The 11,362-nt window shown below is 39.7% G+C and overlaps 2 protein-coding genes and 2 long non-coding RNA genes across 5 annotated transcripts; 2 read left to right on the top strand and 2 right to left on the bottom strand.

The window, feature by feature from the left end:
* Positions 1 to 451: 451 nt before the first annotated feature.
* LOC105177580 (proline dehydrogenase 2, mitochondrial) lies at positions 452 to 3,001 on the top strand. Of its 2 annotated transcripts, XM_011100787.3 has the most exons (4): positions 454 to 1,455; positions 1,563 to 2,211; positions 2,290 to 2,530; positions 2,629 to 3,001. In XM_011100787.3, exons 1-4 carry the CDS (start codon positions 868 to 870, stop codon positions 2,666 to 2,668), a joined length of 1,518 nt encoding a protein of 505 aa, XP_011099089.1. In that variant the 5' UTR covers positions 454 to 867; the 3' UTR covers positions 2,669 to 3,001. The 2 variants fall into 2 exon arrangements, with proteins under 2 accessions (XP_088741273.1, XP_011099089.1); XM_088885147.1 differs by lacking the exon at positions 2,629 to 3,001 and having other exon boundaries at positions 452 to 1,455; positions 2,290 to 2,534.
* An 844-nt stretch (positions 3,002 to 3,845) lies between these two features.
* Positions 3,846 to 5,045, bottom strand: LOC148787012 (uncharacterized). Its single transcript, XR_016067421.1, has 2 exons — positions 4,451 to 5,045; positions 3,846 to 4,360 (listed from the first exon to the last, which is right to left on the bottom strand). It is a non-coding gene; the product is annotated as an uncharacterized LOC148787012 (long non-coding RNA).
* Positions 5,046 to 5,052: 7 nt separating this feature from the next.
* Positions 5,053 to 6,306, top strand: LOC148787011 (uncharacterized). The gene is made up of 2 exons (XR_016067420.1): positions 5,053 to 5,849; positions 5,939 to 6,306. It is a non-coding gene; the product is annotated as an uncharacterized LOC148787011 (long non-coding RNA).
* A 1,087-nt stretch (positions 6,307 to 7,393) lies between these two features.
* Positions 7,394 to 11,362, bottom strand: LOC105177579 (putative inactive ATP-dependent zinc metalloprotease FTSHI 3, chloroplastic). Its single transcript, XM_011100786.3, has 4 exons — positions 10,073 to 11,362; positions 8,947 to 9,270; positions 7,933 to 8,233; positions 7,394 to 7,841 (listed from the first exon to the last, which is right to left on the bottom strand). Exons 1-4 carry the CDS (start codon positions 11,096 to 11,098, stop codon positions 7,642 to 7,644), a joined length of 1,851 nt encoding a protein of 616 aa, XP_011099088.1. The 5' UTR covers positions 11,099 to 11,362; the 3' UTR covers positions 7,394 to 7,641.

Here is an 11,362-nt window from a genome sequence, read left to right as displayed (position 1 = left end):
ATATAATATAAATTATAGCTTTATCGGAGCAACATAAGTGCACTAGTTTGGGAACTGGAGAAGGCTTTTTGTTGAAATAGTACGAAGCAATCGATGCCCCATTATAATAGATGGATTAGGTTAAATTGACTTTCATATATTTGAAATTTCAATAGAATATGATTTTAATTATAATTAAATTAAGTCCGTATATAGCACCGATTAAATACTAATATACATATAATAGATAGATTAGATGAGAAATTTTTGGTGTAATTAAAAAACATCAAAATTTGAAGAATTCACTAATTAGTCAAAATTGAATCAACGTAAACTTTCTTAATTTATCACTCAATTTAAAGTCAACCAAAATGCTGATAGCTTACGCAGCGTTGACGGGGCAATATTATCTGAATAGGTAAGTCTTGTCTTGTATAAAGCAATTTACGTGGATACTGAGCTGCTATATGAGGGTGTTCAGGCAGAGGATAATTGTTTAAGTCGTGCTTGATTCGTATTTAATGTATTAATACCAATTTGTGGATGTTATGATAGTCAATTATTTCAACACCCGTCTCCTACAACATTGCATCTTAGATATGTGAAACCTCTCCTCGTTCTCTGTCCATGTAAATTTTACTCTTTTTTCAGACAATAACTCTATGTCGTCAACTATAATCCGGGGGCCTTGTTTGTTGAAATTAGAACTTGGACGCTTTTTTTGTTAGTATTTGATTTTCTAAAACGTGTTGATCCAAACGGGTCTCTGTCTTTTCGGCAGTGAGGGTGTGTGTTGTAAGGATTGTGGTGTGGTATATATAGCCCTGAGAGCGGAGTCCTGGATCGTAACTCTCCCATAAGCATCCCCACCCCTAGCGATCATTCATCATGGCCAGCCGTAGTGTCCACCCAAAGGTAATTCGCAACCTCCGCCGCCTTAACTCCTCCGCTCCCTCCATCACTGTCGTCCCGCCGCTCATCAATCCGGGAAGACCTGAGAAGGTAGCCAAGAGACCGCTTCAACCAACACCAACACCTTCACCGCCCACCACCACCGCCGACTCCGCCTCCACCAGCACCAACAGCAGCGACTTCCAGCTCGAACTTGATGATACCAAGCGGTTGTTTTCATCAGTTTCGACACCGAAGCTGATTAAATCAGCAAGCATGCTTAAGATCTCGTCGTACGATCGAGCGGCTGATTTTGGCTTGTGGATCATGACTTCGGGACTGATGAACAACCCTATGGTCAGGAAGTTGGTTTTGGCGGCCACTGAGCATACCTTCTATTCTCACTTTTGCGCGGGTAAAGATCTGGAGAAGGCGAGCAGGACCGTGGAGAAACTTTGGGATTCTGGACTCGGTGCTATGTTGGATTATGGCTTGGAACACGCTACCGATAACGAGTCGTGCGATCGCAATTTGCAAGAATTTCTTCGAACCATCAATTCGACCAAGTCCGTCGACTCTTGCCAGGTAACGTCTTTCAAACAATCCTCATGCATTAGGATTAGGTAATTTATGTATTCTGTACCATGATCAAAAGGTTGTAATAAGATTTGATGATCATATTTGCAATACAGGTTAGCTTTGTTGTGGTGAAAATTACTGCGATTTGTCCTCCTAGTTTGCTAAGAAGAGTTAGTGATCTACTGCGATGGGAGCAGAAGGACAAATCCTTGCATCTTCCATGGAAGCTCAAGAATTTGCCCGTTTTCTCCGAGTCTAGCCCTCTGTACCACACGATGACAAGGCCTCCTCCCTTAAGTAGAGAGGAAGAGCACGATCTCGAGTTGGCGTACGAGAGGCTGGACAAGATTTGTAAGAATAGCATAGAAGCCAACAAGCCTCTGTTAATTGATGCAGAGGACACAGCAATTCAACCTGCAATCGACTACTTCAGTTACTCTGCTGCGATAAAATACACTGGCAAAGAGGACGATCCGCTAATATTCAACACGATTCAGGCTTATTTGAAAGATGCAAAAGAGAGGCTGGTGATAGCAAAGAAAGCTGCAGACAAAATGGGAGTGCCTGTAGGGTTTAAATTGGTGCGGGGTGCATACATGTCCAGTGAGAAACAATTTGCTGCTTCGTTGGGGGTTAAGTCCCCCATCCACGATGACATCCAGAAGACTCATAATTGTTTCGATGACTGTGCTGAATTTTTGCTTGAGGAGGTCGCTAGGGGGTCGGGTTCAGTCGTTCTAGCAACCCACAATATTGAATCAGGTACACACAGTTTAATCAGTTTACTTACAGGCTGTTGATGGATACTAAAAGTTTTTATCTTTCTGACTATACGAACAGGTAGAAAGGCAGCTTCTAAAGCAATTAGTCTTGGGCTCGAACGCAATAACCCATATTTCCAATTTGCTCAGCTCTATGGAATGGCAGAAGTTCTTTCTTTTAGCCTGCGAAACGAAGGTTTTCGGGTGAGCAAGTATTTGCCATTCGGGCCTGTTGAGCAAATTATGCCGTATCTTCTGAGGAGGGCTGAGGAAAACAGAGGCCTCTTGGCTGCTTCATCAATTGATCGAGCCCTCATGAAGTAATTACGACGATTACTAATACTCTCTTGATTTATTTATTTGAGTAGTTCATATAGGTTCAGAGATCACAAGTATCTGTTTCATTTTCAACTTGCAGGAAGGAACTGCTAAGGAGACTAACATCACCAGGCTCTTGACATGTTATTTTGAGATGAACCTACTTGTCGAGACTATCCAACTTCCTGCTCCAGACAAACTGTAAATACTATAGAAGTTGGGAGTGCAAGAATTTAGCTAAGTTTATGGTTTATTCTTATTGTACATAGGTTTGAGAGAGAACAACGCACAAGTTTTGAATCATTGGACAGTTGAAAGATTCAGGAAACTTGTTGTCCCTCTCAGGCATGTTGATAAATCTCCACATGGGACGTTATCCGAGTTCTTCTCCCTGTGAGAAGAACCCTTTCCCAGTTGTGTTTGAGGCATTATTGTTGAATCTTGGTAAATTTTATTTTGTTCCCTGTTTTCAATTTCTGTGGAAACTTCATTTTGATCCTAATTTCACTTTTTATCTTTCGTTTACCTAAAGCAAATCTCCCAAACTTAAAACATTTCTATGAAATTCGTCTATTCCGGCAAATCCATGAAACATCATTTCAGTAAAATTTCATCCAGGCAAAATAAATAAATATATATATATATATATATATATAGACATAGAATGCACGAAACAGGTAACATGGATTCGAACAAATTCGTGTTCTTGTCATGACTCGGACCCTCTCTTTCAACCTTATCTTCTTCCACATAGAAATCCAATAATCCAGGAAAAGGCAAAGAAATGGATGGTGGAGGCGTAGATGAAGTGGGTGTTAACATCAGAAGTAGGAATCAGCTAAAAAGTAAAGAGCAAAATGCTCCACGGAACAAGGACCGCTAAGATTCCAACCATATGATTCGATGAATCCTAAATAGATTAGAAACTTGTCAACATCAAGCAACGAGTAGTTTAGTCAGCAGGGAGAATATCAGTTCCCTGTATTTCATATTCCCTGTTCGGGAAATGCAATTATGTCAGTGGTAGCAGTCATTCATTGTTAGAAACGTAGGATCCAATTCAATGAATATGATTGATCCTGAAAACATTAATTCTAATTGCTGTTTACAGAAGAATCATCGTGGACGAAGGCTTTGTTTGGCACGAGTTTGTGTAATTTAGTTCCGTTTTTTAATTGCTTCCAATTGAAATTCTTGTTTTCTGAATCCAACTCATATTGGTAGTGGGCTTGTGTTTATCCTTTGTTTTCTATAATAAAGGGATTGTTGAAAGAACAGACGACACCCCTAATAAACAATGCAGAGATGATAAGGAGATGAATGGGATGGGTATGGGCAATCATACCCTGAAAACCTTCATCAGAGAATAAAAGCCTTTCATGTGAGTTGGAGTTTATATATAAAGATGAAGACTTTTTACTTTCAGTCTCCTCAACTGTTTACCAATACAAACAAAAAGAAGAACACTAGGAAACCATCGAACTGAAGATGCTGACCTTCAGAAGTTGTGACAAGGAACAATCCGCTGTGCCTTGGATTAAATTTCTAGACAGAACGTGTTCGTTTCAATAACTATGCACTCAATATCATTTCAGCCGATTCGTGAACACAAAAGACGAGAAACATACTTATATCAGCTTAGAGTTTGATAGCCCAGAGGTCCTCACTCCCATCTCTTCTAGTGTCGTTTCTACTCATAAGCGAAGGCATCCAAGGAAACAGCTTTGTTAGTTCCTTGCTTATTGTACTACCACTTGTTTGCCTCTCGTTTATTCCAAACTTTGCTCTTTCAGTAGCCTCCATGATGTCTTCCCTCGATACCAATTCAGCCCCTGTGAAGTCAGCAAAACATGAAATTATTGATTACATGTGGTATGGGGAAAAGAATCCAATAATTTGCGAGTCAATGAAATTTATCTAACCTCTGCAAGCAGCAAATAGGGCAGCCTCATTGCCAATGTTTGCAAGATCTGCTCCAACAAAGCCTTGTGTAAGAAATGCAACACTGCAACTAGGTTGCAAATAAGGCCAACATCTTCTTCAAGGGGGACACCTTGTAAGGGTTAACCTTCATATTCTTTTTTTTTGGGTGAAATATAAGTTTTCATTCATCCAGTAATATTTACAGAGTACTTCGAGCATACCCGGACAGATACAAAGGACCCACATTAAAGTTTAAAGAGCAATTAAACCGTGTGGGAAATATGTCAAGAGGAGCCTATAGACTGTGATCTTCACTGAAATAATAAGACCCTCGGGACTGGGTTTCGTGCCCTCAAAGATGACTTCATTACGATGTCTCCAAAGGATGTAAACCGTGGATGCCAAAGCTAGGTGTCGCGTTTCATATTCTGAGTTTACTAAACTTGGAGAAAGAAGTTAAAAGGAAAAAAATTAGAGCAAGTATCTTGATAAGAATTGTCCATATTATTTGCCAGTTAATGAACAACTTATGTGGTCAATACGACTTCTGAAACTTTAAAGTTCCTGGGATATTTTTTTGTAGAAAGATAATTCATCTCCATCAGCTCCACCTTTGCAGAATCAACACCCTCAACATCTTCAAAGCAAACCAATTGGTTGCTACATCCTCTTTTCTTGGTAGGACTATTGGCAGCAGACAGTTGACGATAAAGAAGCCACATTAAAGGAGTCAAAGGAATCCATAAGGTGAGCACTGTGATCAACATATCCCTCATGGAGATTACAACTGATTGAGGTGCTGAACTATACCAAGTCCCCCTATCTCTCATCAGACTAAGATGGTAGCTCTCACCATGATCAATCTTGCTAGCAGAGACCTCACAAGCGCGCAGCGGATGAATCTCGAGATTGTCAGTTTCACAAACATACTTTTCCCCCTAGATTATCTGGTGCAACATCCATGTTGGCATTATTATCCAACACGCTCTCACCGTAGGATGACGGTTTATCTATCTCAGTTCCACTATCTTTCTGACTCCACAATTTTGTATTGTAGTATATAAGACGAGTACCCTCCTCAAACAAAACCTTGGCCACACTCCCATTCTGAAGGCTCATTACCAGGTCCGAGTAAAGAACAACTATCGGAGTCGGCATTGTAGAAAGGCAGCTTCTAAAGCAATTAGTCTCGGACTCGAACGCTAACCCATATTTCCAGTTTGCCCAGCTCTATGGAATGGCAGAAGTTCTTTCTTTTAGCCTGAGAAATTAAGGTTTTCGGGTGAGCAAGTATTTGCCGTTTGGGCCTGTTGAGCAAATTATGCCGTATCTTCAGAGGAGGGTTGAGGAGAACAGAGGCCTCTTGGCTGCTTCATCAATTGATAGAGTCCTCATGAAGTAACTACCAAAACTCTCTTGACTTGTTTATTTGAGTAGTTCATATAGATTCAGAGATCACAAGTTTGGGTTCCATTTTCAACTTGCAGGGAGGAACTGCTAAGGAGACCATCACCAGGCTCTTGACATGTTATTTTGAGATGAACCTACTTGTCGAGACTATCCAACTTCCTGCTCCAGACAAACTGTAAATACTATACAAGTGGGGAGTGCAAGAATTTAGCTAAGTTTATGGTCTATTGTTATTGTACATAGGTTTGAGAGAGAACAACGCACAAGTTGTGAATCATTAGACAGTTGAAAGATTCAAGAAACTTGTTGTCCCTCTCAGGCATGTTTGATAAATCTCCACATGGGATGTTATCCGAGTTCTTCTCCCTGTGAGATGAGAAGAACCCGTTTCCCAGTTGTGTTTGAGGCATTTATTGTTGAATCTTGATAAATTTTATTTGTTCCCTGTTTTCATGTTGCAGCGGAAACGTCATTTTGAGCCTAATTTCAGTTCTTTCTTTCAATCACCTAAAGCAAATCTACCAAACTTGAAACATGCCATGTCTCTATGAAGTTAGTCTGTTTCGGCAAATCCCAGAAAAACCATTACAGCAAAATTTTATGCAGTGAAATAAGGAACATGGATTCGAAGAGATTCTTGTTCATTGAATCTTACTCTGCCGTGGCCATCAATTGGATTAAGAACAAGTCGGAAGAAATTGATTGAGCAGCCCAAGCCAAAGTCCAAGCCATCAGGACGATTTGGGAATGCAGACTAAAATGAAATTTTAGAAAAATTCCCAGAATTTGTAATGGACTTGCCCATGGGATCTCAAAATGGGCCTATGGGGCCAACTGGGATGGACCTATCCCAACCCCCTTGTTTTCTCTTGAGACTGTATGCGATCAGGGACCAACTTTCCTGGAACTTTACCGCTGTTAGTGGAAATTTTACAAGATAAAAAAAAGAAGAAGTGGGTGTTGACATCTGATGGAGCATGTCGACAGTAAGCAAAGAGTAGTTCAATCAGCAGGGAGAACATGAGGTATATGTATTTGATATTCATTGGTAGGAGTCCTTCATCGTTAGAAATGTGGGGTCCGATTCATGAAAACGAACAAACCAAACCACCGTTTCACATATTAATTCAGAAAATCAATTTAAACTGGTTATATGCAAAAGTGATATAAAACTTAAAAACATTAATTTATCATTAATCAAAAAAATGTATTTTGCTTTTTACAGAAAAATATTCGTGGGTGAACATTCTGCTTAGTTTGGCCCAAGATTTTGTAGTTTTGCTCACCTTTCCTTGCTTCCAATTGCAATTCTTGTTTTCTGAATCCTGACTCATATTGGTAGTGCTCTTTTGTTTTCTTTAATTAATAGGGTTAGTTGGAAGAACAGACAACACCCGAATAAACAATGTGGAGATGACAAGGAGATGAAATTGATGGGGGTATGAGCAATCATACCCTTGAGAACCTTTCATCTGAGTTGGATGTTATAACTTATGTATAAAGATGAAGACATTTTCTCAAGTCTCTTCAACTGTTACGACTAAAAAAAAATATGAAATTATCATCAAAAAATTTATTACAAAATTATGAGCATAGAAGAACACTAGGAAACCATTGAACTGAAGATGCTGACCTTCAGAAGTTGTAACAAGAAACACAATCCACCGTTCCTTGAAGTAAAATTCTCGACTACGATGATCAATTGTTCCTTTCAATAACTATGCGCTCAATATCATTTCAGCCCATTTGCAAACATAAAAAGATGAGAAACATACTTATATCAGCTTAAAGTTTGATAGCCCAGAGGTCCCTCAGTCCCATCTCTTCTAGTATCGTTTCTACTCATAAGCGAAGGCATCCAAGGAAACAGCTTCGTTAGTTCCTTGCTTATTGTACTGCCACTTGTTTGCCTCTCGTTTATGCCAAACTTTGCTCTTTCAATAGCTTCCATGATATCTTCCCTCGATACCATTTCAGCCCCTGTGAAGTGGGGAAAACATGAAATTACAGATTACGAGTGGAAAGGGGAAAAAGAATTGGAAAGTTTGCGAGTCAATAAAATTTATCTAACCTCTACGGGCAGCAAGCAGGGCAGCCTCATTGACAATGTTTGCAAGATCAGCTCCAACAAAGCCTTGTGTAAGAGATGCAACTAGGTTGCAAATAAGGCCAACATCTTCCTCAAGGGGGACTCCTCTCAAATGTATGGCTAGAATCTTTTTCCTTCCCACTTCATCTGGTTCGCCCACATACACCTTTCTTGAGAACCGGCCAGGCCGACACAGAGCTGGATCCAAGGCTTCTGGTCTATTTGTTGCAGCAATAACAACCACATTTATATCCGACTCGAAGCCATCCATTTCTGTCAGCAACTAGAAAGTGACAACTATCTTAAGGGTCGGGCCATGTGAAAGAGAAAAGATTTAATTAAACCATGGGACAGAAAATTCTGACGTGTGGAGGTTCAATATCAATGTGAAAAGAAATTTAAAATGAGAAACAGTCCTCGTTAACAATTCTCACCGCACATTTTAAGTTTAACTTCCAATACTGTCTCGTCGTGCATTTTAAGTTTAACTTCTAACACTGTCTCGCCTAACTTTAGCTTCTAATACTGTCATCATTGTTATATTAGTCCTAGCTTTCAAATAAACCATTAGAAAATTGGCAATGTTATTTCCTACCACATTGTACAAGTCCAAGAATGGCTTCATGAGGGCAGGGCGTGGGGCTTACATCCCATACATTCCTCCTATTATTTCTGCTGTTGAAATCCCTGGAGATTTTTTAGCTTACTTTTACTTTCAACATCATTATTTACTTTCACTGGACATTTGTCTTCACATGTTTGTATCTATAACTTCAACCATGCACAAGATTGTCAGTCTTAATTCCCATAGCGGTTTCTGTAACAATTTTAGCATCACGTGCATGTTGGCCTACACATTAATAGTACCGTACATATATGTATGTATGTCCAGGTGTAGAATTATTTGTAATGTACATTAAAAGAAGACAACGAACATTAAGAGAGCAAAAGGAAATGCTGCAAGGTACAGTACTAAATTAAAAAAATTGAGAATACCTGGTTCAGTGTTTGATCTCGTTCGTCATTGAAACTTCTCCCACGCTTTCCACCAACAGCATCAAGTTCATCAATGAAAATGATTGATGGTGCATTCTTCCTCGCCACGCTGAAAAGGTCTCTAATGCGAGCAGCCCCTCTTCCAACGAATAATTCCACAAATTCACTAGCAGAAACCGAAAAAAATGGAACTCCGGCTTCTCCAGCAACAGCACGGGCTAGTAATGTCTTTCCTGTTCCCGGAGGACCTACGAGCAGCACACCTCTGGGTAACTTGGCCCCTAGCTTACTGTAGTTAATAGATCCACGGAGGCAGCACACTATCTATTAAAAATGAATAGCATGAGTGCCATTTCAAATAATCTCATTCTTTAAGCAGTAGGAAAAATAAACAAGGTAAGAGAAATGAACGGATATCCAATATGCTTTTTAGAACATTGTGAAAGTTTTCATATGACAGGACACAGTACATGGACATACCTATGCATCTAAATTAGCAACTTTTCATTTCTCCCTGGGAATAAAAATATGGAAACTTGACAGAGACAGTTTCCATTGTGTACCCCAACTATAGCAATGAAGAGAAGGAATTAAGTGTGTCATCTCTTCCTAAGCCTCGAAGACATGCACCCATTTCCCTCTTTTGTCTTATACTACTCATGCCCTATGACAAGCAGGCAACTGACTGACATTAGAGTTGGTTAGCACTAACTAATCAGTGGCAATGGAGTTACTTCCCATTTTTTCTCTTAAATTAACTCCTTCTATTCAAAAGTACATTTTGTCCTAAGGCTTACTGTCCCAACACTATCATTTATATTACCTATGATTAATCAACAGAGACAGAATATGAATATATCTCCTCATGCATATGTCACAATGATAAAGCCCTCTGCTGCACTCTGCCCTCTGCCCGGAAGTAAGACTCTTTTTTATAGTAAGGGTTAACCTTCATATTCTGAGTTTACTAAACTTGGAGAAAGAAGTTAAAAGGAAAAAATTTGCAGCAAGTATCTTGATAGAAACTGTCCATATTATTTGCCATTTAATGAACAACTTATATGGTCAACAGAACTTCTGAAACTTTAGGGTTTCTGGGAGATATTTTTGTGAAAAGACAACTCACCTCCATCAGCTCCACCTTTGCAGAATCAACACCCTCCACATCTTCAAAGCAAACCAATTGGTTGCTAGGTCTTCTTTTCTTGGCAGGACTATTGGCAGCAGAAAGTTGACGATAAAGAAGCCACATTAAAGGAGTCAAAGGAATCCATAAGGTGAGCACCGTGATCAACATACCCCTCATGGACATTAGAACTGATTGAGGTGCCGAGCTATATGAAGTCCCCCTATCTCTCATCAGACTAAGAAGGTAGCTCTCATCATGATCAATCTTTCTCGTAGAGAATTCCCATGCAGAGGATGAATCTCGAGATTTTGTCAGTTTCACTAACATATTTTTCCCCCCTAGATTATCTCGTGCAACATCCTTGTCGGCATTATTATCCAACACACTCTCACCGTATGATGATGATTTATCTACCTCAGTTTCACTACCTTTATCATTCCACAATTTTGTATTATAGTATATGCGACGAGTACCCTCCTCAAACAAAACCTTCGCCACACTCCCATTCTGAAGGCTCATTATCAGGTCCGAATATGGAACAACTTTCGGAGTCGGCATTGCAGTTATCTTGAGAAACAAAAAGCAAAGACCTAACACAACGGATACAGAAGTAGAAAGCGTCACTCTCTTAACATTCTTGCGCAGAAATGTCCCAAGCCCATCTAGCAGCGAACTGACCTGAACCCTTTTCAATCTTCTTGACAATAATCTTATCCTAGGGCGCAATCTCAACGAAAACTTCCTTCGAAGTTCATCCTTTCCTCTTTTAACCAGCTGAGTGTCAATATTTATCTTCTCATTGACCACCAACTTAATCCTGTTGCTATATAACAACCTATTTTGACGTTTATGCGAACTACAACTCAACAAAAGAGGACAAGAAACAGAGCTAAAGCAATTCTGGGACAGTGAAAAGGAGAGATTCCTGTGTCCCCCCAAAAGTTTGGAATTTCCTACACAAAGATTCAAATTTTCTTGGGCAATCAAGAACCCATCATTCCAAGCAAGGGGAAAAGACGCCATCTTTCTATGAATAGTAAGAGGAAGTTTCCATGAACCCACTACAAGATTGCCTCAATTTACTCGGAGCATACGAGAAACGACTACTCAATGGCATCAAAACAGTAAAATTACCTTTCACACACCCAGAAAAGACGGAACACCTAGCTTTATGAGCTTGATTTGGAGCTTGCAAAGATGGCTCTTTTTAGCGACTCTTTTGAAGGGGAAGATAAGAGCAAATACGGGTTTCAAGTAGATCTTTTTATCTTTATGGGCAGAGTCAAC

The sequence above is a fragment of the Sesamum indicum genome, linkage group LG9 (genome assembly GCF_026168435.1).
Source record: "Sesamum indicum cultivar Baizhima isolate 11 linkage group LG9, ASM2616843v1, whole genome shotgun sequence".
Lineage (NCBI taxonomy): Eukaryota > Viridiplantae > Streptophyta > Magnoliopsida > Lamiales > Pedaliaceae > Sesamum > Sesamum indicum.
The sequence above is the reverse complement of the archived record's forward strand: the minus strand, read 5'-3'. Positions and strand labels throughout refer to the sequence as shown.

Coding starts and splice junctions, on each gene's coding strand:
- LOC105177580 (XM_011100787.3), top strand. CDS start 868: ATGGCCAGCCGTAGTGTCCACCCAAAGGTAATTCGCAACCTCCGCCGC. Junction 1,456..1,562: donor AGTCCGTCGACTCTTGCCAG/GTAACGTCTTTC, acceptor TTTGCAATACAG/GTTAGCTTTGTTGTGGTGAA. Junction 2,212..2,289: donor AACCCACAATATTGAATCAG/GTACACACAGTT, acceptor CTATACGAACAG/GTAGAAAGGCAGCTTCTAAA.
- LOC105177579 (XM_011100786.3), bottom strand. CDS start 11,098: ATGGCGTCTTTTCCCCTTGCTTGGAATGATGGGTTCTTGATTGCCCAA. Junction 9,271..10,072: donor CAAAGGTGGAGCTGATGGAG/GTGAGTTGTCTT, acceptor CATTTTTAATAG/ATAGTGTGCTGCCTCCGTGG. Junction 7,842..7,932: donor CCTGCTTGCTGCCCGTAGAG/GTTAGATAAATT, acceptor CCCACTTCACAG/GGGCTGAAATGGTATCGAGG.